The sequence below is a fragment of the Petromyzon marinus genome, chromosome 27, assembly GCF_048934315.1.
Source record: "Petromyzon marinus isolate PM22_M1 ecotype Great Lakes invasive population chromosome 27, UKy_Petmar_22M1.pri1.0, whole genome shotgun sequence".
Classification (NCBI taxonomy): Eukaryota; Metazoa; Chordata; class Hyperoartia; order Petromyzontiformes; family Petromyzontidae; genus Petromyzon; species Petromyzon marinus.
Genome location: NC_133693.1, coordinates 2,201,857 through 2,224,630, shown reverse-complemented (window position 1 = coordinate 2,224,630; position 22,774 = coordinate 2,201,857). Strand labels below are relative to the sequence as shown.

Here is a 22,774-nt window from a genome sequence, read left to right as displayed (position 1 = left end):
ATCTCAATTCTGCCAACCCTCATAACTCCATCTTCACATCTCCCGCATTCCCCAGTTCCGATACACAGCTGCCTTCATCTAATCCCAACGCCAATGCTGCTAATCTCTCAAATCCAACATTTCAATGCTCAATTCCCTCCACTGGCTTCCAATCCAATCCCAGGATCAATTTCAAGGTCTCACTCACGGTCTTTAAGATCCCCATGGACTCACCCCTGCTACCTCTCCCTTCTCATCTCACTCTACCTGCTCCTGCCATGGACTCTCATATCTCTCTCATCTCACTCTACTCCCCTCCCCACTCTCTGCCCCAGCAACCAAGGCTTTCTATATAGGCCTCTGATCTCTGGCTGACTCACAAGTAAGCCGGACATCACTCATTCTCCTCTGCTGCTCCCCTTTTCCTCTCTATAAACTAAATGTGCCAACGATTATGTGCAGCGTCTTGAGATGTGGTTACATTCAGACACTAAATAAATTCAAATTGTATTGTATGACCAATTATTTATTAAATATATACACTGAAGCTAAACATTATACACAAAAAGAACATTTACATACAAGCACAACTTGTTAATTACGAAGTTTTTTTAAGCATTAAAATGATCGAGACGAATAATACACGAAATAGAAGCATATTGCACATCCGTTTTACATTACCAAAAAATATCCTAGTATTATCCATTCATTAAAAATGGTTCTCAAAGCAATGGTCTACCAGCACCTTACATCAACAGTTAACAGAATGGAAACACGCGCATTCATAAATAATATATGTACCGAACTGGAAATAATCCTTTAATGTATCTCGTTAACAATTCCAAACCGTAGACACGTTTCAAACAAATGTCACTGTGTGCAGTGCAGCCTTAACTTAACACAATGCATATCACAGTCACATTAAACAGCGCGTCCTCGCAGCTCAACTTTAAAGTTACCAAAATACAATTCGTACGTGCTGCTGAATAAATAGAGCTGCAAATGTATCAAAATATCTCGCATTATCTTATAAAGAAATCCCTGAATATGCATAATCTACAGTGACTGAAGCTTACAACAAGAAAAACAAAAACTACAAATCCCAGTTTTACTTGGGTTGATATTGATCCTCCTCTGTATAAATCCATTAATAGATAAAACCTGGATTCGTCCTTGAGCCATAGGCCCAAAAATTGCTTGTAGGTACCAGCCAGGGTGGAAAATTCGAACAATAATTTTCTTCAAGCACTTTATCTCCAGATCACAACTATGTACGATAGCAAGGTGCCCGTGGTAGCCTGTGATGAGAAAATAAATGTTAAAGAACATGGCCATAGCATGTTTGACATAGAATGCAATTTTGTGGGGGTAGGGGGGGGAATTACATGAGACATTTACGGAATAAGAAAAACAGAAAATAGGTCTCTAAACAGTACATATACTAAGATGTATACCCATGGTGGACATTGCCTATGGTGGGAATTTGTCACCCCAAGTGGTACTCTGAAAAAGCCTTTGGGCTCACTATGCTACAGGAGCAATGAGCGTGGCTGCACAGTGCACATTCAGCAACAACCAACTTTCGCACGATTTCACCGTTCCCAAAAAAAGTGCAAATGTAATTACATATCAAGTAATGGCTAGTAACAGGAAAACCTGCAAGCGCCCGACAGATTCCATGCAAAATAATAACCACACAGAAGGGACCAAGAAAATATCTGTAACATTTTAAAACGTTGGCATTTTTCAAAGTGGTGCGATTAAAACCTGAGTTGCAAAAAAACATTCCGTGGCAACATCACATTCCCATGTTGGAACGTCTGTAATGTCTTTCGTAAAATATGCATCATGATTACCTGACGATGACAGACTCAATCTGCTGCAAAAAACTACCTTTTTCAAAGATTGTCAGTGTAAAGTTATTTTTTCCCATTGCTAAATACTTACATGAATACTCTTCATTTTAAATGCATAAAATCAAATTTTTAGTTATTTATTGCAAGAAATGCAGCAGACACCTCGACAATTGCGGATTAAGTCTAACATGTGACAAACATATATATCTTTACATCTCAACTCAAAAATTTTAACCACCAAACAATGTCTATGCCGATTTAAAGCTTTCGTGACTGCAATGATTCATCTTCTTTGGTTCTTTCGGTAAAGTCACGTAGAATGATAATAAAATAATAAATTGATAAAATAAAATAACACAATAATATTCTCACGACGTTTCGGCCACAACACAAGCGGCCTTCATCAGGTGAAGGGGGTGAGACTGTCTGGTAGGACAGCGCTGGAGTGAAAGAGCCATATCTGAACGTGGCTCTTTCACTCCAGCGCTGTCCTACCAGACAGTCTCGCCCCCTTCACCTGATGAAGGCCGCTTGTGTTGTGGCCGAAACGTCGTGAGAATATTATTGTGTTATTTTATTTTATCAATTTATTATTTTATTATCATTCTACGTGACTTTACCGAAAGAACCAAAGAAAATGTCTATGCCATCCATAAATATTTGCCAATTTAGATTAAAATTAAAACATTTTATCGCTCAAAATACGTACGTTGAATTGTGCACGAGAAGTTTTGATCCATCCATGTTCAGATTTCTCTACCACTACAGATTCACACCACGATGGATTATACATACACCGCAATGGACATACGAATTGATTGTAAATTGAATCATGACACTCAAAAAACAACAACAGAGTTCTCAAGGGGCAGACTGTTATATATGTCTCTTTTACGGTCTTTTGTCAATCAACATCTGGGGATAGTGAAGTGGGGGTCAAGGGCCGAATCGGATATTGCACACCCCTGATGTTAGCTGTGGTCGGGAATCCAACTCAGGAAAGCCGGGTTCACAGGGCAGTAAACTCACCGCTGTGCCAACGCTTCACCCACGCATCCTTAAAACTACATATTTTACAGGGGGCAGCATTACGAATTACTTGTCAAGAGTGTAGCGATGCTCTAAATTAGAATTAACCGTTGTGATCCGTGAACACTGCCAATGAAGCCCAGGGCAAGTGTTGGCATTTGCAATAACAAAAAAAACACCTTGTGGCATGGAGTTCTCCTGGAGCTATGGCGCTTCTGATTTAAGGGCTGTGCTTGATCAACATCATTTAGTGCATGTTCACATATGACTAAAGCAGTTGAAGCAAGAAAAAATCTGTTATTCAAGGCGAATAGGCATCCCTTATTTAAGGTTGACACTTGTGTCATCTGTTCCATGTGTACGAACTTCTTTTCTCCTTTATGGTCATCATGGAGTGCAAAATTATCATGAGATTTTAAAAAGTAAATACTATAAAGTACCACTCATTACCAAGTCCGTAAGCATTTTACCAGACTGACATGCGATACAACATCATTTTGTAAATGGTCCTGCATAAAATACTGCAATTACCACCATTTTCCATTAGATTCTACAATACACTCCTCGCAGCTTGCCTGTAACATTTCAAAAAATGGATTCAGTGACACCGCATTGCCACGCAATGACAGACGCGTCCAATTTAAAATTGAACATGACAGATCCGAGAGTAGCTCAGAGAGCAAACTTGATTCCTCATGCTGGAGCCCATCACTCCCACACGTAATTAATTTCATGTCCATACAGAAGGGCCACGTGTGCGCTCCAATGCGATTGCCCAAAGTGGCGATTGAGAAAAAAATCACATTGCACACTTGGCACTCAAAACAACCCCAACTATGTCCAATTAAAATGACGCATTACCATATTGTACTGTTCAAGCCCTACTTAAAGCGATAATTTAACGCTTATCGAGGATAAGTGTCAAAACCATCACTTTGCTCAAACTTTACCCGACCCATTGTTTTTCAGGAGGATTATAAGTCGATCTTGATTTGAAGCTTTCGTGTATAAGTCGGTTTAAGTTTTGCCTCCCATTTTTTTCACTCCTTGGAATAAAAAAAAGGGAGAAACATTATCCTTTCACTGTAAAATATTCACAGCGATCCGACACACACCGTCATCACATACAATCGCTCACCGTGCACTCTAAAAGGCGGCTTGCGGTGCACATCTCTCACTTGGAGGACTGCTATGAAATCTATGACGGCGCAGCTTATTTGACAGACAAGAATCCTGCAGTCACCTCGTAAATCAATTGTGCCAGTCTCTTTCAATTTCGCATTTATGCACCGATTACCGTGGGGTTTTTTTCTCATGCTGTGCTCCAAATGTGTGCGTAAAAATGCCCACTCGATAATTTTCCAGATGGGACAACATTCGTAAGATTATTCTAAATTGCATCAAATTATTACATAGGTTGCCACAAGATATTGCATATCATTTATAGGTTACAGTTTTCTCTGCTCGTGGAAACAGCACAAACGATTGAAACAATGTTCTCCTTGCAAATCACAGAGGAAACGACGGCATATAGCAAATACCCATCGTTTTCAAACATTGGTAAAGATAAAGACCTATCCCTACAGACAAAGACACTGTTGGCATAAGTGCTGTTAGTGAACAGAGACCAGCAGGGCACACAAGGGCTTGGTGTGGCTAGCAACCACGCTCGGCCACCTGTCTCCCCATTGCTGATGTTCACACACCGCAGGAGGTATTCACTAATGACCAAGTCGACCTTGGGGAGGTGCAGGAGGTTTCAGACATCCTTAAGTTATGTTAGACATCAGCAGCGAATTGAACTCGGGTTGTCAGGTTAGTAGTGCAGTGTGCTAAACACTACGCCGCTGCTCCCTACACACACACATACAACTCACACACACAACACACACACACAACTTCTATGGGGAATTTTCCACCCCCAGACAATAGCCTTCGAGCAGACTTGCACAGCGCGACCGTCTCAAATGGAACGCGCAAGCGCCGATCGGCATCAGTTGTCGGTAACGAGCAGCAGGGTATGCTGCCCCCCGCTGGAGGCGGTCAGCACGTGCCGGTTCTCCAGCTGCTTGCCGGTGACCTGCACGGGGCTCCACTCGTCCTTATCCTCGCCCGTGCCCAGCTGGCAGTTGGTGCCCATGCCCCAGGAAAACGCGCGTCCTGGAAAGCGTCGTTCGTGCCACCGTTAGGTCTGGTGTAACGCGTTTTGTTTTCTATGCAGGTGTGAGCTTCTTCTTGGCTATGGTCAGACGTTGTTACTGTCAAAACAAAGTTACGTGCGACTGAACGTGTCGTCGTCGTCGTCATCATCATCATCATAAGCCAGCATCAATCCACTGCTGGATAAAGCCCTCCCCACCAAGCCACCGCCATCGCCACCTCTCAAGTTTCTGCGATGTAACAATCCACCTTGCACCTAAACACCTAAACGCTGATCTCATCGCTCCATCTCTTTGGCGGATATCTCATGAGATGCGTTCCATTCCTTGCTTGCCACTGCCATTATTCTCGACAATCATCCATCATCTTTGATAACAATAACATGTTCTGCCCAAGCCCATTGATTTTTCTTAAGAGTTTTAATGATGTAATTTATTCGTGTAAGTCCTTTAATCAATGTTCCTCTTTTTGTCTCAGTGTAATTCCAAATATTAATGTATCCACGCTTCTTTGTGCACATGTCAATTTTGATATTCCATTCTTCTTTGTTAATAAGCGTGTTTCTGAACCATGTCACAAAAGACTGTGCACACTGATTAAAACTGATCTTTTCAAGACACATCGCTACGTTAATGTTCATTATCAAGTTCCGCTTTCCAAGAAACCTCCACGCTATTATATTTGCCCTAAATTGTCCTGCATTTCCATGCGCATATTACAACATTAACACATACAATTTGAAGTAATTTGTGGTGTAAATCTAACAACAATTCCCTACACCTGTAACTTGAGGCTCATCTTCAAGTACACAACACGGAGACCACCTCCGCAACAACGACTGGGTGGCACACGCGAAGAATGGTGTGTCATTACCGTCTTTGGTGACGGCGTAACTGACGCTGGCGCCACAAGCTATGGAGTTGATGTGCGAGGGAGTGGGCACCAGCGTGGGCAGCGCCACGTCGCACGCCCCCTTGCCCAGTCCCAGGCGCCCGTAGTCAGCGCGGCCCAGGCTGTACACCTTGCCTGAGAGCACGGCGAGAGACGGGAGGCTTCACCACACCCGGCGTTTGGTCTAACGCTGCCGTGGTGTAATAATTAGCCGCACACGTGACTTGCAATCCAGAGATCGCCGGTTCAATCCCATCTCACAGCGAAGCAGTTCAAACAATGATGGCAATTTTGATTTAAAGCTTTCGTGACTGCAGGGATTCATATTCTTGGTTCTTTCGGTAAAGTCACGTAGAAGGGAAACAATAAAATAATAAAAATATAAAACAATAAAATTATCACGACGTTTCGACTGCAACACAAGCAATCATCATTAGGTGTGAAAACCTTGCTGTGGTTTTCACACCTGATGATGATTGCTTGTGTTGCAGTCGAAACGTCGTGAGAATTGTATTGTTTTATATTTTTATTATTTTATTGTTTCCCTTCTACGTGACTTTACCGAAAGAACCAAGACTAATGATGGCAATGTTTCTTTGAACGGATTCACCGTGGGTTGTTGATCGGCCGTGCCTAGTAAGTGTGAAAGAGTAGGCCAAATACTCTATATAGGGACCCTCTAGAACCATCTGGAAGAGGACACTTCCTTATTTTTGTCTTTTTTTATCTTGTCCCACAATTTTTATCTTGATCGTGCTATCAGCATTGTATCATGGGATTAATTCTACAGCGCAATCTTTCGTGTTAGAAATTATATACTGGATCATTACTAAATGTCGTTGTGAGAATTGTTCTTCAACTTTATCGGTGGGCTGACACGATAATAATTATCGGAGCGTTAAACACTTATACACGTGACATTTGTATTTGTTTGGCTGTGTATGTTTTACAAAAAAAAAGTGGACAGATCATTACTTGGCCTACCCCAAAATAAAATGATGCGTGGCTAAACTTTTCAAGCCATGTGAGGAGGCTTACCTCCAGAGTCGAGGCACAGAGAATGGTGCTGGCCACCGCAAAGCTCCAACCACGTCTCGGAGTTCTCAAAGGAAGTGAGGAGATTGGGCACAAATGCAGAATCTGGCTTGGCTGTTCCTAGAAAGCAAATGCAATTTAAAGACGCAAGCGTGGTGCGGCAGGACACGTTGCTGGAAGGAATGATGGCCGGGGTTCGAGACGACCGACGGAGTGGCAGACCAAGAAGATAGGATGCCCTGAAGAAGGGCCATTGGCCGAAACATCTCTTATAATCTTGTTTTTCTTTTATGGCAGCGTTATTTACACGTGTTGAGTTTTTATTCATCCGGTCAGTTGCACAGGTAGATATAACAAAAATTAACAGTATGCAGATATTGGAAGCACAGTATATTTTAAGGCATTTCCATAAGGGGCGGGGGGGAGCGCGAGAGTGTTTGTTCTCTCTCGTCCGTTTGCGACTTACCCAGCTGGTGGTAGTTTGAGAGGCCGAAGCCATAGAGGCTGCCATCTGTGCTGAGCGCGAAGGTGAAGTATGAGCCACAAAACACGTCCAGGAACTCGACGTGGCTGTGCCCCCTCCTGGCTTTGACGCGCACCTGCTCTGGCACCAGCAGACGCACTGCACATGTGACATCGCGGTGAATATTTTGTTAGGTAGAAGTTAGTGATGAAAATATTCATCAATGAGGTGTTTCTATTTTATTCTAGTCGACGACGACCGTTGAGCTCGACGAATCATCAAGCGTGACGATGACTATGCCGATCCACAAAAAAAGACAAAGTGTGACTATTTCGAGATTAATTTAACGAGTCTGAATGAAGATGCGGGCTAAGAGAGGTTGGTAATGTTAATAGAGACCGCAGTAGTAGAGGCAGACCAAACATTTTAATTGGTCACACACAGTGTGCATATAAAAAAATATTCACTCAGTCACCAATTGTCTGACCTGATAACATTGGGATGGGTGAAAAATGCCATACCCCTCACACCAGCATGTAATAACTAAGCGCTTTGCTAACATTGACTGCTTTCGTCGACTCAGAGACAGACTACTTGAAAATCCACAGACTAAGACTTTGACTAAAATTGACTATGACTAAAGTAAAACGTTTGGACAAAAGTGACACTGACCATAAGAAGAGCAATCACAGCAGATGCGGCCAGATCATCAACGAAAGGTTGGCTTATCGCGAATCTTGGGTTTGTATACGCTTCCATGACTAAAACGTTGAACGTATTATCGCATGGGTGAACTTTAGCTGGTGGCTTACGGAGTCCTCTCCTGCCACCACGGTTGGCGAACATTTCTGCGACCCTTCCCAGCTGGCCTTGCTCCCCGCAGCCCAGGGTGTAAATCTGTCTGCTCTCGCTCAGCAGCACCAGGTGATCGTTCCCTGCACAAACAACACCACGATAATACAATTACCAATGGACGATGTGCCATTATCAAGGAATTATGTTCATACACATTGTGAGCTAACAGATGAATATATTGTTCATTTCAGAAACTAAACACGTAGGCTTTCGCGACCAATATCATCCATAGGAGGTTTTCTTGGGTTAGATCGCGTAAATATATAAATGTGTCGTTAAAACCCGCCACCACCCGACACAGCCAACTAGTAAGGGTTGTCACGTAAACAGAACGTGCCAATTCGTCACTAGTACAGCACACCTGTGTGTTGGAGAGCCAAGCCACAACATTTACAACAGCCAGATTTATGTCTATCACCTGATGAAACTAGTTGTAATTACTGGCGAAACGTCGGACTCAGATTGTAAATGTTGTGGCTTGGCTCTCCAACACACCGGTGTGCTGTACTAGTGACGAATTGGCATGTTCTGTTTACGTGACAACCCTTACTCGTAGGCTGTGTCGGGTGGTGGCAGGTTTTAACGACACATTGATATATTTACAGGATCTAACCCATAAAACTTCTACTATGGATTTCAGAAACTGTGCTCATTATATCAGGGGATGTCCTGGAAAAATGTGATAAGAATAAAAGTTTCATGTTTGATAGAAAGGGTTATTACCATAAGTGGTTGGATTATGGTTATGAAGTGAAGTTCATTGTACAGCTGTCTGTGGAGGATATGATGCAATGAAACAGTCAGAAGTTGATGTGAGCAGTTTCAATCAAGTCAGGGTTAAATGTCTTGGGAAAATGTACGTGATTACATTTTCCCAGGAAACCCCTAATATGTGAGGCCCGAACAGAGTGCAGTGATGCAGCAAGATTATCATACACCCAAAAAGCCACTTAAGTTTCGATGAGCCCATGCACATAACGATGACCGGTATGAGTACATTGCACGAACCGGAGGCCACCTTCACTATGCGGGTGTCAAGGGTGAGCTTGGTGGGTAGGGGACATTTCATCATGGGCTCCAGCAGTCCAATAATGCCGTTGTTGTCCTGCAACACAACAATATATATTTATGCTTCTTTTGTACGGCGTTTGAAAGATTACAAAAGGCTACAATTGCGTCTTTAATTTTGTAAAGCCATTCCACAGCATCCGGGGTAGCTGAGTGGAGGCCACTTGTTCAACCAGTATAGGTCTATTGTTTTGGGGCAGTCATCAGTGATATGCCTGATGGTTTGAAACTCACCGCATTCGCAATTTGGCGAGTCCTGCATTTAAATACATTTCTGTTGCTTACATTGTCGAATGACATCAAATACTAAAAATAATCAACGTGTTCATTTTTTCCTGTCAAAAGCAGAATTTGGGGAAGCTATGGTCCTCAAGGCCATATCCACCCAACAGTGAGTGATCTATGAAACAGGAATGCGTCTCCTACCACCCACCCACTTCAACAACCTTGCACTGACCAGGATGGTGAAGTATGGTCAAACAACCTCCATGACTGACATGGTAATTGAGAGATCTTCAACTGTCAGCAAATTGACGAAAAAGCTGTAGTTATAAAATAATTGAGGTAAAAAATCTTGCAAACACATGGAATTATGTAACAGTTTCACAATAATTTTCGTTTATAACGTGCTGCGCAGAATGCGCTCACTCTCAAAGAGAGAGAACGACTTAGAGGCGCGAGGAACCACAGGCAAGCAGGAAAGGCAGACAGGTGGTGAGCTGGTGCCAAATCCCAACCCGAGCTCTGTGGTCCTCTATATATGAAGGTGTTTTCGGGCCGACCAAAGCACCCGAAGAAAAGTCACACGTGCAAAAATCCAACGCTCTATACCATACAGAGTGAACAGGTGGAGTCCACATTTGCTGTACTGCCTTTTCCTGTCAAGTCAAGGTATGGCACCTCGATGCTCACAGAATGAGCGTTTCACAGCATTTACGTGATCCACCAACCCTCATCCTGCACAGTGGTGGATTGCAGCTGCGCACCACCACCACTACCCCACGAGTATTGAATGACCAGTCTGGAAACCGACAGCTAGCTGTCTTGACAACATTTGTTTGCATACAGTATTTGCAAATTCTTTTGCAATAGTTTGTGTCACCAAAGTTGCTGGCAACAATTGTATCAATTTTATCAGTTTTCATGAGAGTAATTCCATAATAATAACAACATCTTACACTATGGTCCCAATCTTAGTTGATCATTTTTGCCAGTCATTATGCCACATTGTTACCGATGAACAGACGGCCAGTGCTGATGTGTAAATGCTTTCTCAGCAAGGCGACGGTTTTGTTTTGGCGAGCATGTGAACCTTTTGTTGTGAATTCGCTTTACTGACCTGCCCATAAGGGACTTAAGTTGGAGTAATGTTTGCACCAACCCCGTTTGTATATTTGGATCGTAGTTGAAAGCGTTACATTTTTAAATGAGCAAAATGAAAATTGGAACGATTTCTATCTCACTCGGAAGGTCCCCCACAAGTAGACGGATCCAAACTCGGTGAGGACGGCCGTGTGGCTATCCCCAGCCGACACCTGCACCGCGAGCTCCGGCAGCATCACCGTGCCAGGCATGGCCTCTTCTACATCCTCCACCGTGATTCGGCCCAGCGCTCCCTCGTCATTGCAGCCAAACGTGTACACCTGGCAAGGGAATGCGGGGGGGGGGGGGGGGGGGTGATCGGTGGCAAAAACGGTGGAGAAACAGCGACGGCAAGGACGTTTTTGTTCAAATGCTTTGATGCTTTAGAGCTGGGCTATCCAGCTATTTGGTGGTGTGGTGTAAGTTCAAATTTGGCACACCTGTGTAGAATATCAGTTGTTGAAGTTGTGGTGGGAAAAGCTAGAGTTTTGACCATCAGTAGATTGTGACTAGCGCTATGTATTATCCAATTATTTAAGTAGTTTAGCTTGCAGCACCGGCCTACAAGTGGGCAACTGTCTGCCAACAGCAGGGCAATGCTGCGATTGGTTTTCCCAATTAAGTAATTATCAAGTAATAATTCAAATTTGGCGAATTTGGACTGAGACGCCAGCCTACTCTTTTTTTTATTAACGTCACAGGTTATGTGACATCCACTGCGAAGCATGCGGCGCGTAATTATGGTTAATAATACACCAGCATTACCAACCAGGGCGGCCGCAGGGCTTATAATGCAAATATCTGTCACAATCGCGCTAACGCTGGGCCATGTCACCGATCCCAGCGGAGGTCAAGTGGCTGCTTACCTTGCCGCTTTTTCCCAGGCACACAGAATGCATACCCCCGGCCACGGCCTGAAGCACAGGCTCGGGCATATGTACCAGGGCTGGTCTCTTGCGCTCCATGACGTTCGGGCCTAATCCCAGCTGACCCACGTCGCCCTGTCCAATTGCCAGCACTGCGCCGGGTTTACCCCGGTGTGACGGGTGAGTGACTACAGAGGGGCACAGACAGAAGCAATGTAAGGAAAAATCACGTGTTGCGTGCATTGTGTGCAAATTCTATGCTGTGTATTGTCAATCACACTCGTCGCAGTCATCATCAGCCACTGTCTATCCGTCTAATATTCATACCACTCCTCTCTTGCAGTAAAGTGTCCCCACGGATCGACGTCCATCATAGTTTGTGCTCGGATGCCACGATCCATCTCACACATGCAAATTTACTTATGTAATCTCTCCATTTCTGTGGTGGTTGTTTTCTCAAGTGTATCATTTCCTTTGACTATTTTTCTGTCACTAGTCTCGTACATTAGCCACCAGCTTTTCTAGTGATATGTCCTGCCCAAAGCTCACAAACGATTAAAAAAAGTCAGTATATTTCTCAGATGTATCGGATCGCCAATGTATAAATGCATGTTGAACTTCTTTTGCACCGTACGTAGCCAACTGTGCTAATCGGAGGTGTGGGGGAAGAACTAAACACGAAAGGCACATGCCTTTCTTCCCATCTCTCAATATCATCATGAGCATGTACATTAGGGCTGAACGATTTGAGGAAAATATCTAATTGCGATTTTTCTGACAGATATTGCGATTGCGATTTGATTGCAATTAATGTTTTTTCTACTTCAATATTCACTGTGTAATAGATTTAAAACATGTGATGGAGCATGACCACGTGATACCATCAAAATATGAACTGCTCTATATATTCTAATGTAAGGATGAGAACTTAAGAAATATGAATTACTTCCAACATGTATTTAGTAAAATGTTTTAATTGAATTAGAACAATCAAACATAGAACAATTGTTAAGTTAAATAAATAAAGTTATAATAATAAAAAGAAACTACACAAATCACATGTGCCCACCTGCCATATCCATCGTTTGATACGTCATTTGTAAAATTAAGTAGGTTCATAGGCATTTTAGTCCGTGAACCTACTTCAGAATAACAATAAATCATTTTGACAGCTCGCTGCTATGTGAAACAATCAATCGAGGACATCACCTTTCGCCTTCTTGGTCATTGAAGATGACTCTTGGCCGTTGTTCACGGACACAGCAGAACGCGTCAGGGGCTGTCCTCGCTTGCCCGGCATCGTCGCCTCTTCTGCAGGTGTGAGAGGGCGGGTTGAGGAGAGATACTGACTTAGGTGAGGATGGGGGGGGACCCAGGTGGGGAGGGGGCACACTGACCCAGGTGAGAAGGGGGGAAGGGAAGACCCAGGTGATGACTGGGCACTGACCCAGGTGAGGGGGGGGGAGACCCTGGTGAGGATAGTAGAGCCCCAGGTGATGACGGGGCACACTGTCCCAGATGAGGACAGGGGGAAGGAAAGACCCAGGTGATGACTGGCCACAGACCCAGGTGAGGAGCGGGAGACCCAGGTGATGACGGGGCACACTGACCCAGGTGAGGAAGCGAGAACCAGGTAATGATGGGGCACACTGATCCAGTTGAGGTAGGGGGAGACGCTGGTGAGGATGGTAGAGAACCAGGTAATGATGTGGCACACTGATCCAGGTGAGGTATGGGGAGACCCTGGTGAGGATGGTAGAGAACCAGGTGATGATGGGGCACACTGACCCAGGTGAGGAGGAGAGAAGCAGGTGATGACGGAGCACTGACTCTGGAATCGACTCCAATGGCAAGTTAGCAGTCTAAATGCTGTATACAGCATCTGGAAAACTAGACAAATCACATCTGCCCACCTGCCATATCCATCGGTTGATACGTTATTTGAAAAATTAAGTAGGTGCATAGGCATTTTAGTCCATAAACCTACTTCACAATAACAATACATCATTTTGACAGCTCGCTCCGACCTGAAACAATCAATCGAGGACATCACCTTTCGCCTTCTTGGTCATTGAAGATGACTCTTGGCCGTTGTTCACGGACACAGCAGAACGCTTCGGAGGCTGTCCTCGCTTGCCCGGCATCGTCGTTTCTTCTGCAGGTGTGAGAGGGCGGGTTGAGGAGAGATACTGACTTAGGTGAGGATGGGGGGGACCCAGGTGGGGAGGGGGCACACTGACCCAGGTAAGAAGGGGGGAAGGGAAGACCCAGGTGATGGCTGGGAACACTGACCCAGGTGAGGGGGGGGGAGACCCTGGTGAAGATGGTAGAGCCCCAGGTGATGACGGGGCACTGACTCTGTAATCGACTACAATGGCAAGATAGCAGTCTAAATGCTGTATACAGCATCTGGAAATTAGACAAATCACATCTGCCCACCTGCTATATCCATCGTTTGATACATCATTTGTAAAATTAAGTAGGTTCATAGGCATTTTAGTCCGTGAACCTACTTCACAATAACAATAAATCATTTTGACAATGCGCTCCTACCTGAAACAATCAATAGAGGACATCACCTTTCGCCTTCTTGGTCATTGAAGATGACTCTTGGCCGTTGTTCACGGACACAGCAGAACGCTTCGGGGGCTGTCCTCGCTTGCCCGGCATTGTCGTCTCTTCTGCAGGTGTGAGAGGGTGGGTTGAGGAGAGATACTAACTTAGGTGAGGATGGGGGGGGACCCAGGTGAGGTGGGGTACCCAGGTGAGGAGGGAGCACACTGACCCAGGTGAGAAGGGGGGAAGGGAAGACCCAGGTGAGGAGGGGGAGACCGAGGTGATGACGGGGCACACTGACCCAGGTGAGGAAGCGAGAACCAGGTAATGATGGGGCACACTGATCCAGGTGAGGTAGGGGGAGGCCCTGGTGAGGATGGTAGAGAACCAGGTGATGATGGGGCACACTGACCCAGGTGAGGAGGAGAGAAGCAGGTGATGACGGAGCACTGACTCTGGAATCGACTCCAATGGCAAGTTAGCAGTCTAAATGCTGTATACAGCATCTGGAAAACTAGACAAATCACATCTGTCCACCTGCCATGTCCATCGGTTGATACGTCATTTGTAAAATTAAGTAGGTGCATAGGCATTTTAGTCCGTGAACCTACTTCAGAATAACAATAAATAATTTTGACAGCTCGCTCCGACCTGAAACAATCAATCGAGCACATCACCTTTCGCCTTCTTGGTCATGGAAGATGACTCTTGCCCGTTGTTCACTGACATAGCAGAACGCGTCGGGGGCTGTCCTCGCTTGCCCGACATCGTCGCCTCTTCTGCAGGTGTGAAAGGGCGGGTTGAGGAGAGATACTAACTTAGGTAAGGATGGGGGGGGACCCAGGTGAGGAGGGGGCACACTGACCCAGGTGAGAAGGGGGGAAACCCTGGTGAAGATGGTAGAGCCCCCAGGTGATGACGGGGTACTGACTCTGGAATCGACTCCAATGGCAAGTTAGCAGTCTAAATGCTGTATACAGCATTTGGAAAACTACACAAATCACGTCTGCCCACCTGCCATATCCATCGTTTGATACGTCATTTGTAAAATTAAGTAGGTTCATAGGCATTTTAGTCCGTGAACCTACTTCAGAATAACAATAAATAATTTTGACAACTCGCTCCTACCTGAAACAATCAATAGAGGACATCACCTTTCGCCTTCTTGGTCATTGAAGATGACTCTTGGCCGTTGTTCATGGACACAGCAGAACGCGTCGGGGGCTGTCCTCGCTTGCCCGGCATCGTCGCCTCTTCTGCAGGTGTGAGAGGGCGGGTTGAGGAGAGATACTAACTTAGGTGAGGATGGGGGGGGACCCAGGTGAGGTGGGGGACCCAGGTGAGGTGGGGGCACACTGACCCAGGTGAGAAGGGGGGAAGGGAAGACCCAGTTGATGACTGGGCACTGACCCAGGTGAGGGGGGGGGGGGAGACCCTGGTGAGGATAGTAGAGCCCCAGGTGATGACGGGGCACTCTGTCCCAGATGAGGACGGGGGGAAGGAAAGACCCAGGTGATGACTGAGCACAGACCCAGGTGAGGAGGGGGAGACCGAGGTGATGACGGGGCACACAGACCCAGGTGAGGAAGCGAGAACCAGGTAATGATGGGGCACACTGATCCAGGTGAGGTAGGGGGAGACCCTGGTGAGGATGGTTGAGAACCAGGTGATGACGGGGCACACTGACCCAGGTGAGGAGGAGAGAAGCAGGTGATGACGGAGCACTGACTCTGGAATCGACTCCAATGGCAAGATAGCAGTCTAAATGCTGTATACAGCATCTGGAAAACTAGACAAATCACATCTGCCCACCTGCCATATCCATCGGTTGATACGTCATTTGTAAAATTAAGTAGGTGCAAAGGCATTTTAGTCCGTGAACCTACTTCACAATAACAATTAATCATTTTGACAGCTCACTCCGACCTGAAACAATCAATCGAGTACATCACCTTTCGCCTTCTTGGTCATTGAAGATGACTCTTGGCCGTTGTTCATGGACACAGCAGAACGCGTCAGGGGCTGTCCTCGCTTGCCCGACATCGTCGCCTCTTCTGCAGGTGTGACAGGGCGGGTTGAGGAGAGATACTAACTTAGGTGAGGATGGGGGGGACCCAGGTGGGGAGGGGGCACACTGACCCAGGTGAGAAGGGGGGAAGGGAAGACCCAGGTGATGGCTGGGAACACTGACCCAGGTGAGGGGGGGGGGGACCCTGGTGAAGATGGTAGAGCCCCAGGTGATGACGGGGCACTGACTCTGGAATCGACTACAATGGCAAGATAGCAGTCTAAATGCTTTATACAGCACCTGGAAAACTAGACAAATCACATCTGCCCACCTGCTATATCCATCGTTTGATACGTCATTTGTAAAATTAAGTAGATTCATAGGCATTTTAGTCCGAGAACCTACTTCAGAATAACAATAAATGATTTTGACAACTCGCTCCTCCCTAAAAAAATCAATCGAGGACATCACCTTTCACCTTCTTGGTCATTGAAGATGAATCTTGGCCGTTGTTCACTGACACAGCAGAACGCTTCGGGGGCTGTCCTCGCTTGCCCGGCATCGTCGTCTCTTCTGCAAGTGTGAGAGGGCGGGTTGAGGAGAGATACTGACTTAGGTGAGGATGGGGGGAGACCCAGGTGAGGAGGGGAGAGACCCAGGTGAGGGGAGACCCAGGTGAGGAGGGGAGACCCAGGTGAGGACAGGGGGAGACCCAGGTGAGGAGGGGAGGCCCAGGTGAGGACAGGGGGAGACCCAGGTGAGGACGGTGGGAGACCCAGGTGAGGATGGTGGGAGACCCAGGTGAGGAGGGGGGAGACCCAGGTGAGGAGAGACCCAGGTGAGGAGGGGGGGAGACCCAGGTGAGGAGGAGAGACCCAGGTGAGGAGGGGAGACCCAGGTGAGGAGGGGGGGAGACCCAGGTGAGGAGGGGGGGAGACCCAGGTGAGGAGGGGGGGAGACCCAGGTGAGGAGGGGAGACCCAGGTGAGGAGGGGGGAGACCCAGGTGAGGAGAGACCCAGGTGAGGAGGGGGGGAGACCCAGGTGAGGAGGGGAGACCCAGGTGAGGAGGGGAGACCCAGGTGAGGAGGAGAGACCCAGGTGAGGAGGGGGGGAGACCCAGGTGAGGAGAGACCCAGGTGAGGAGGGGAGGCCCAGGTGAGGAGCGGAGACCCAGGTGAGGAGGAGAGACCCAGGTGAGGACGGTGGGAGACCCAGGTGAGGAGGGGAGACCCAGGCGAGGAGGAGAGACCCAGGTGAGGAGGGGGGGAGACCCAGGTGAGGAGGAGAGACCCAGGTGAGGAGGGGAGACCCAGGTGAGGAGCGGAGACCCAGGTGAGGAGGGGGGGAGACCCAGGTGAGGAGGGGGGAGACCCAGGTGAGGACAGGGGGAGACTCAGGTGAGGAGGGGGGAGACCCAGGTGAGGAGGGGAGACCCAGGTGAGGAGGGGGGGAGACCCAGGTGAGGAGGGGAGACCCAGGTGAGGACAGGGGGAGACCCAGGTGAGGAGGGGGGACCCAGGTGAGGAGGGGAGACCCAGGTGAGGGGGAAGACCCAGGTGAGGAAGTTAAGACCTTGGGTGCAACAAACGATGGCCTCCTCACAAACTCATACTGCAGCGATACCGGTTACAACTTTTATCGGAAAAAAAATAAACAATTTAAATTTGGGGTTAACAAATCTCCAACACAGACAGCTTCCGAGTCGCGGGTAAATAAAAAAAAGTCGAGAGTCCCTCAAAGTGGCAACTTTCAAAAACGTTAAGTCGCGTCCGCCCAAGCGTGGCAATACCGACAACGCTATTAAGGGGCCGTCCATAAATGACGTCACGCGATTTTGGACGATTTTTTGACCCCCTCCCCTCGTCACATGGCGTCACAAAAAGTCAGACCCCCCCCTCAAATATGACGTCACAAAGGTGTGCCCCCCCCTCCAAAATATATTTAAAAAATGCTTCAAATCGCTTTAAACTAGTGTTATTGTAGTGCGTATTTAATGTGGCGCTACACACTGATGTTGTAGGAAAAAAACATTTATTGAAAAGTATATTTAATTAAGTAGAACGTGTTGTCTATATTTATTTAAAGTTGCGCATTTTGATGTGACGTCACATTTCTCACCCCCCCTCCCCTCTCTCTCTCTCGTCACACATCGTCACAAATGTCTGAACCCCCCCCCCCCCCCCAGGTGCGTGACATCATTTATGGACGGCCCCTAAGAGTAAACAAAAATAACACTGCACCTTAATTCAGATTTAAAAACAAATTGAAAGCCAGCAGAAGCAACGGCTCGCGGTGGCTATTGCCGCAGCGACGTCACGTGGCGTGCGTCTTGTACAGTGCGGCCGTGACCTCTCGCCCCGCGACCCGGACGTGAGAGAGGCGGACATGGTGGTGACGACGACCACTTGGGAGTTTAAATTTCAAACAAAACATCATCATCATCAACAACAAACACCACATTTCCTCATAAAGCAATTAACAATCAAACACAAAGTAACATTAACGTGTTTTTTTTCTCTCTCTCTCATACGTTCAGAATTAATTCATATAGTTTTTTTTTAAAACGATTGTGCAAAATGTAAAGTGCGACACGTCCGGCGGAAGAGGCGCGGCCTTTCTTCGATCCTGGCAGCCGCCGCCTCCTCCTCCTCCTCCTCCATTGTCGTCAACCCCTGAGCCACGATGTCGGACCGCTACAACATCCACAGCCAACTTGAGCATCTGCAGTCCAAGTACATCGGCACGGGCCACGCCGACACGACGCGCTACGAGTGGCTGGTGAACCAGCACCGCGACAGCTATTCATCGTACATGGGCCACTTCGACCTGCTCAACTACTTCGCCATCGCCGAGAACGAGAGCAAGGCCCGCGTCCGCTTCAACCTCATGGAGAAGATGCTGCAGCCCTGCGGCCCGCCGCCCTACAAGCCCGAGGACGCGCTCTGAGAGAGCCACGCACCCCACCACCCATCGCCGCCTTGTTCGCTCACCACCCCGGCGGCCACCGACCCGAACCGAACGCCAACCAGACACCGACCTGAACCGGACGTCAACCGAACAGGACACCGACCGGCCACCGACCCGCACCGGACACCGACCGAACTGAGGGCGCCAATGCACGTGTTCGCTGCGATGCCGCGCCTCTCTTGTTGGATGGGAAATGGTGATGATGGGTCCCGGAGGATGGCAAGAATTTGGGGTGGGTGAAGATGATGGGGCGGCTCAGATTTGGGTGGAGATGGGCTGGCTGTGACCGGGTGTGGCGAATGGAGACACGGTTACGGATCGACTGGCTACTGCTGAATAGAAAACACCGAGTGGATGATGGAAGGATTGGGTGGGACTGGAGACATCGGGTGGGGTGGAAGAGTTGTGGAGTGGGTAGATCTGACTGGGCCGGGGGTGGTGATATTGGCCATGTGGGTGAGTTGGATGGAGGAGGGATTGGCTGGGACCCCCAGGATGCATTCGCTGAATGGATCGAGGGCAGGTGGTTGGGTGCACCTGGTGTAGACGATGTCGTGTCCTCTTGATATAGAATTGCTGGCTCGGATGGTGTTTTGACCCGTGGACTGTTGCATAAAACACCTAAAGTTATTTGTTTAGCTTTTACTATTTGCAACCACCAACTAAGGGATTCCACTTAAAGTTATTCTTCAACCGTCGTCCACTGGTTGTTGGGGTGATGCCGAGTTGGGATGTTGGAACGGGACTTTGTTAGAGCTCTTGAGCTTGCTTCGTCCCGGGCTGTGCTGCGGTGTTGCTCTCTCCCATGTTTTCCCTACCATAACCCCACTCCCCTTTTACATCGGTGTCAATTGTAAAGGGGTCGTGATATGCCACTGCATTTAGACGCTATTTACATCCAAATTGTTGAGATGGATGCCCATGGCCTGGTGTACCAGCTCATGGAGATGAGGTCCAGTCTGGAAAGTTTTGACCCCTGAGCCACCATCGACCTGGTGAGAGGCTGCCGAGTCCATATCCTCCACGCCCGCCTGCTGCCACAAGAAGATCACCTTTATTACTGGAGGTTGGAGTTGACGGGGCTCAAAAACCGTGGCCTGCTCTGTGACCCTGCCGACAATTGTCCCGACAAACCGGGACACTTTTTTTCCAGTGAGCTACCAAGTCGTGTGCTAGACCAGCGCCGCGGAGAGCCAGGTTTTTCCACTGCAGAAGATAAGCTATGCGGCTAACGTCACATAAATGTCGTGTGGATGATGAAAATGATCAACTCTGTGCTTGTGTGGCCCCGACCCAGATGTCTTCTGAGGCCAGCGTATCAGGGGATTGTCCTAGAAAATATCCAGTGGAAAACCAGCATCCTGTGCGGGTCCTGTGCCAGTATGGCTTCGATGGATAAACATGAATGGGAATGATTCTGTGTGGCCGTTCGATTTAAATTGTGTGGGAACTATTTGGAAACATCGCACGATACACTGTTGGTCATATCAATAAATCGGTACCACTAAAATACCTGGTTTGGGGCCATGGGTGAATAACAGTACAAGGCAGTGGGAGACATTTTAAAGGCCATTGGGGAATTTTGTGTTGGCTTTGGAATTGTTTTATGTTGATGCATTAGGATTTGCTTGAGATCGTGAAAACCTTTTTATAAGTTGCTAAGTATAAATAAAAATCAATTTCGTAATTGGATATCTTTTGTCTTGTGGCTATGTGTTGTGTACAGTACAGAGGTTGCACAAACATCTTGTGGATTTAATACCTTGGCATTTGAGTAACGTTTCGATGTGTATGTAGTCCATGCCGGGTTTGTCACTCATCTGCTGTGATGACGCAAAAGTTGGTAACCTATGAACCCAGCAACACTAGATCAGTTCGCAGTCACGGCTAATGTCAGTGGCGAATGATCTCTGACCTGGGTCGTCTGGGTCTCCCCCCACCCCCTTCTGCAGCAACCCACACGGCTGTAAAATAGATATAGTGCAGCCTACTCCCTCTCCATGTTGTCCTTCACCCGCACCTCCGATTAGCACAGTTGGCTACGTACAGTGCGAAAGAAGTTCATTTCAGTAGCCGTAATTTATGGGCCATGATTCATGGATCAATTATTTTATTTCCATTGTGAATGGCTAATCCATATTGGTATGAATTCAAACCTGCTTAAATTTGGATAAAGCAAACCAAGGGAAAATACGAGATAAAAGTTGGTAATTTTGCAAACTTGTTTAGCATGAGAGTTGTCTCAGCCATAATATATAACTGATACCTTGCCTGCCATGCAGTAACATCTCGAGACGCCAGGAGAAAGAGGCCTTTGAGTTAATTAGGAAGGAAATTATTGCAGACATACAATGTTAAAAAATAATATGGCATAGCCCATATACACTATCAAGAATAAACTAAATCGAACAGCTAAGTGCACTTGAGAGTAGTGTTTTTTTCACCTTCATTTAAGTTATACACCATCTGAAATTATATTTAATTTCGCTTTAAATTCATGAAATTTTGTATGTATATGTTTGGGTAAGGTGTTTCATACCTTTGGTGCCAATGAAAACACGACCTTTCCAGGTAATTTAAATTACTGTAATTTTTTTATACTGTACTACATACCACCACTCGACCCTATGTGAACCCACTGGGGGTAACATCCCTACTTGTTAACACCCCAGTTGGATTCCGGTTACAGAGGATGGTTCACTTGTATAAGGGGAATAGCAGCGCGTGGCTTGTAATGACTGTAATATCAACCCATATATCACAGTATTCATCACTAAAAGCTTAGGCAATGTGCCACGTCTACAAAGTTCAAGTCGCAAATATGTTTTAGTTTACCCAGAATATGTAGCTATGAATCAATATTATCAGCACCTCTGTAATCAACCACCATGATAACATTTACATGATGAGAGTCACTAGAGAACAAGCTATCACAAAGGTGACTTTGCAGGCAAAAAAAAACTCCACAATCATATTCTTTTTTCAACTCCACATTCGTCAATGACACTGCTCTTACAGTTGACGATTTGGGCAAATTGCTCTTCTCTGCTGAATGGAAACTGCCTGAAACGTCACATTATATAATCGTTCCTCTAGGGCAGTGCTATTCAGTGTATTGAGTTTTTGTTATTTATGTTTGTGCACCACGACTGCCAACGGAGCACCACATATTTGGTGCATAACAAAAATACGGCAATTACATTACTGTATGTACTTCAGTGTAGAAAAAAGTGAATACAGTATAATCTTAAAACGGTTTGCACAAATTGGAAGAGTCCAGTTTTCGCGTCTCCAAAAGCTATAGATTTTAAGGATTTTTTTACCACAGTCCCGATGCAGCTGACCCATTAGCGGCCTATAACACGTGATATGCATTGTGGTTGCCCATCCAAGCGCTATCCAAGCTCAAACCAGCTTAGGTTCCATATATGTTTAAGACATCGGAAGCATCACGGGTGGTTTGGTCAACAAGGCAATGATGGAGTACAGTATATATACTCTTGATAAAGCTTTATAACTAATCGGATTCCTCCAATCCAAATATTGTTTTTCTGTTTACCATTCGCTTAAGCGGATGGTTTCTTCTACCGGCTAAAGTGGATGGAGGGGGTCTCAGTGGAGGGCGATCAGGAGACAGGAGCGAGTGGTAAGTTGTAGTTGGTGTCCGCAAGAAGTGAC

General features: G+C 46.6%; 2 protein-coding genes across 6 annotated transcripts; one reads left to right on the top strand and one right to left on the bottom strand.

Moving 5' to 3' along the window:
* Window positions 1-785: 785 nt before the first annotated feature.
* On the bottom strand, window positions 786-18,571 carry LOC116946648 (regulator of chromosome condensation-like). Of its 5 annotated transcripts, XR_012945442.1 has the most exons (17): window positions 18,370-18,571; window positions 16,600-16,701; window positions 16,073-16,174; window positions 15,275-15,376; window positions 14,798-14,899; window positions 14,144-14,245; window positions 13,618-13,719; window positions 12,774-12,875; window positions 11,565-11,752; window positions 10,800-10,979; window positions 9,277-9,373; window positions 8,226-8,348; window positions 7,417-7,572; window positions 6,954-7,070; window positions 5,898-6,050; window positions 2,545-5,024; window positions 786-1,277 (listed from the first exon to the last, which is right to left on the bottom strand). XR_012945442.1 is itself a non-coding variant. In XM_076070006.1 (16 exons), exons 2-16 carry the CDS (start codon window positions 16,688-16,690, stop codon window positions 4,858-4,860), a joined length of 1,884 nt encoding a protein of 627 aa, XP_075926121.1. In that variant the 5' UTR covers window positions 16,691-16,701; window positions 17,702-18,021; the 3' UTR covers window positions 2,316-4,857. The 5 variants fall into 5 exon arrangements, 4 of the variants coding, with proteins under 4 accessions (XP_075926121.1, XP_075926122.1, XP_075926124.1 ...); XM_076070006.1 differs by lacking the exons at window positions 786-1,277; window positions 18,370-18,571 and adding an exon at window positions 17,702-18,021 and having other exon boundaries at window positions 2,316-5,024; XM_076070007.1 differs by lacking the exons at window positions 786-1,277; window positions 14,798-14,899 and having other exon boundaries at window positions 2,316-5,024.
* A 130-nt stretch (window positions 18,572-18,701) lies between these two features.
* On the top strand, window positions 18,702-20,788 carry SF3B5 (splicing factor 3b subunit 5). The gene has a single exon (XM_032961782.2). The coding sequence runs from the start codon at window positions 18,812-18,814 to the stop codon at window positions 19,073-19,075; it is 264 nt and encodes an 87-aa protein (XP_032817673.1). The 5' UTR covers window positions 18,702-18,811; the 3' UTR covers window positions 19,076-20,788.
* The last annotated feature ends 1,986 nt before the right edge of the window (window positions 20,789-22,774 follow it).

Excerpts from the sequence above, each read along its gene's own strand:
- SF3B5 (XM_032961782.2), top strand. The coding sequence starts at position 18,812 with ATGTCGGACCGCTACAACATCCACAGCCAACTTGAGCATCTGCAGTCC.
- LOC116946648 (XM_076070006.1), bottom strand. The coding sequence starts at position 16,690 with ATGCCGGGCAAGCGAGGACAGCCCCCGAAGCGTTCTGCTGTGTCAGTG. Across the intron at positions 9,374-10,799 it reads ACTTGTGGGGGACCTTCCGA|GACAACAACGGCATTATTGG; the intron begins GTGAGATAGAAA and ends GTTGTGTTGCAG. Across the intron at positions 6,051-6,953 it reads TCTGTGCCTCGACTCTGGAG|GCAAGGTGTACAGCCTGGGC; the intron begins GTAAGCCTCCTC and ends CCGTGCTCTCAG.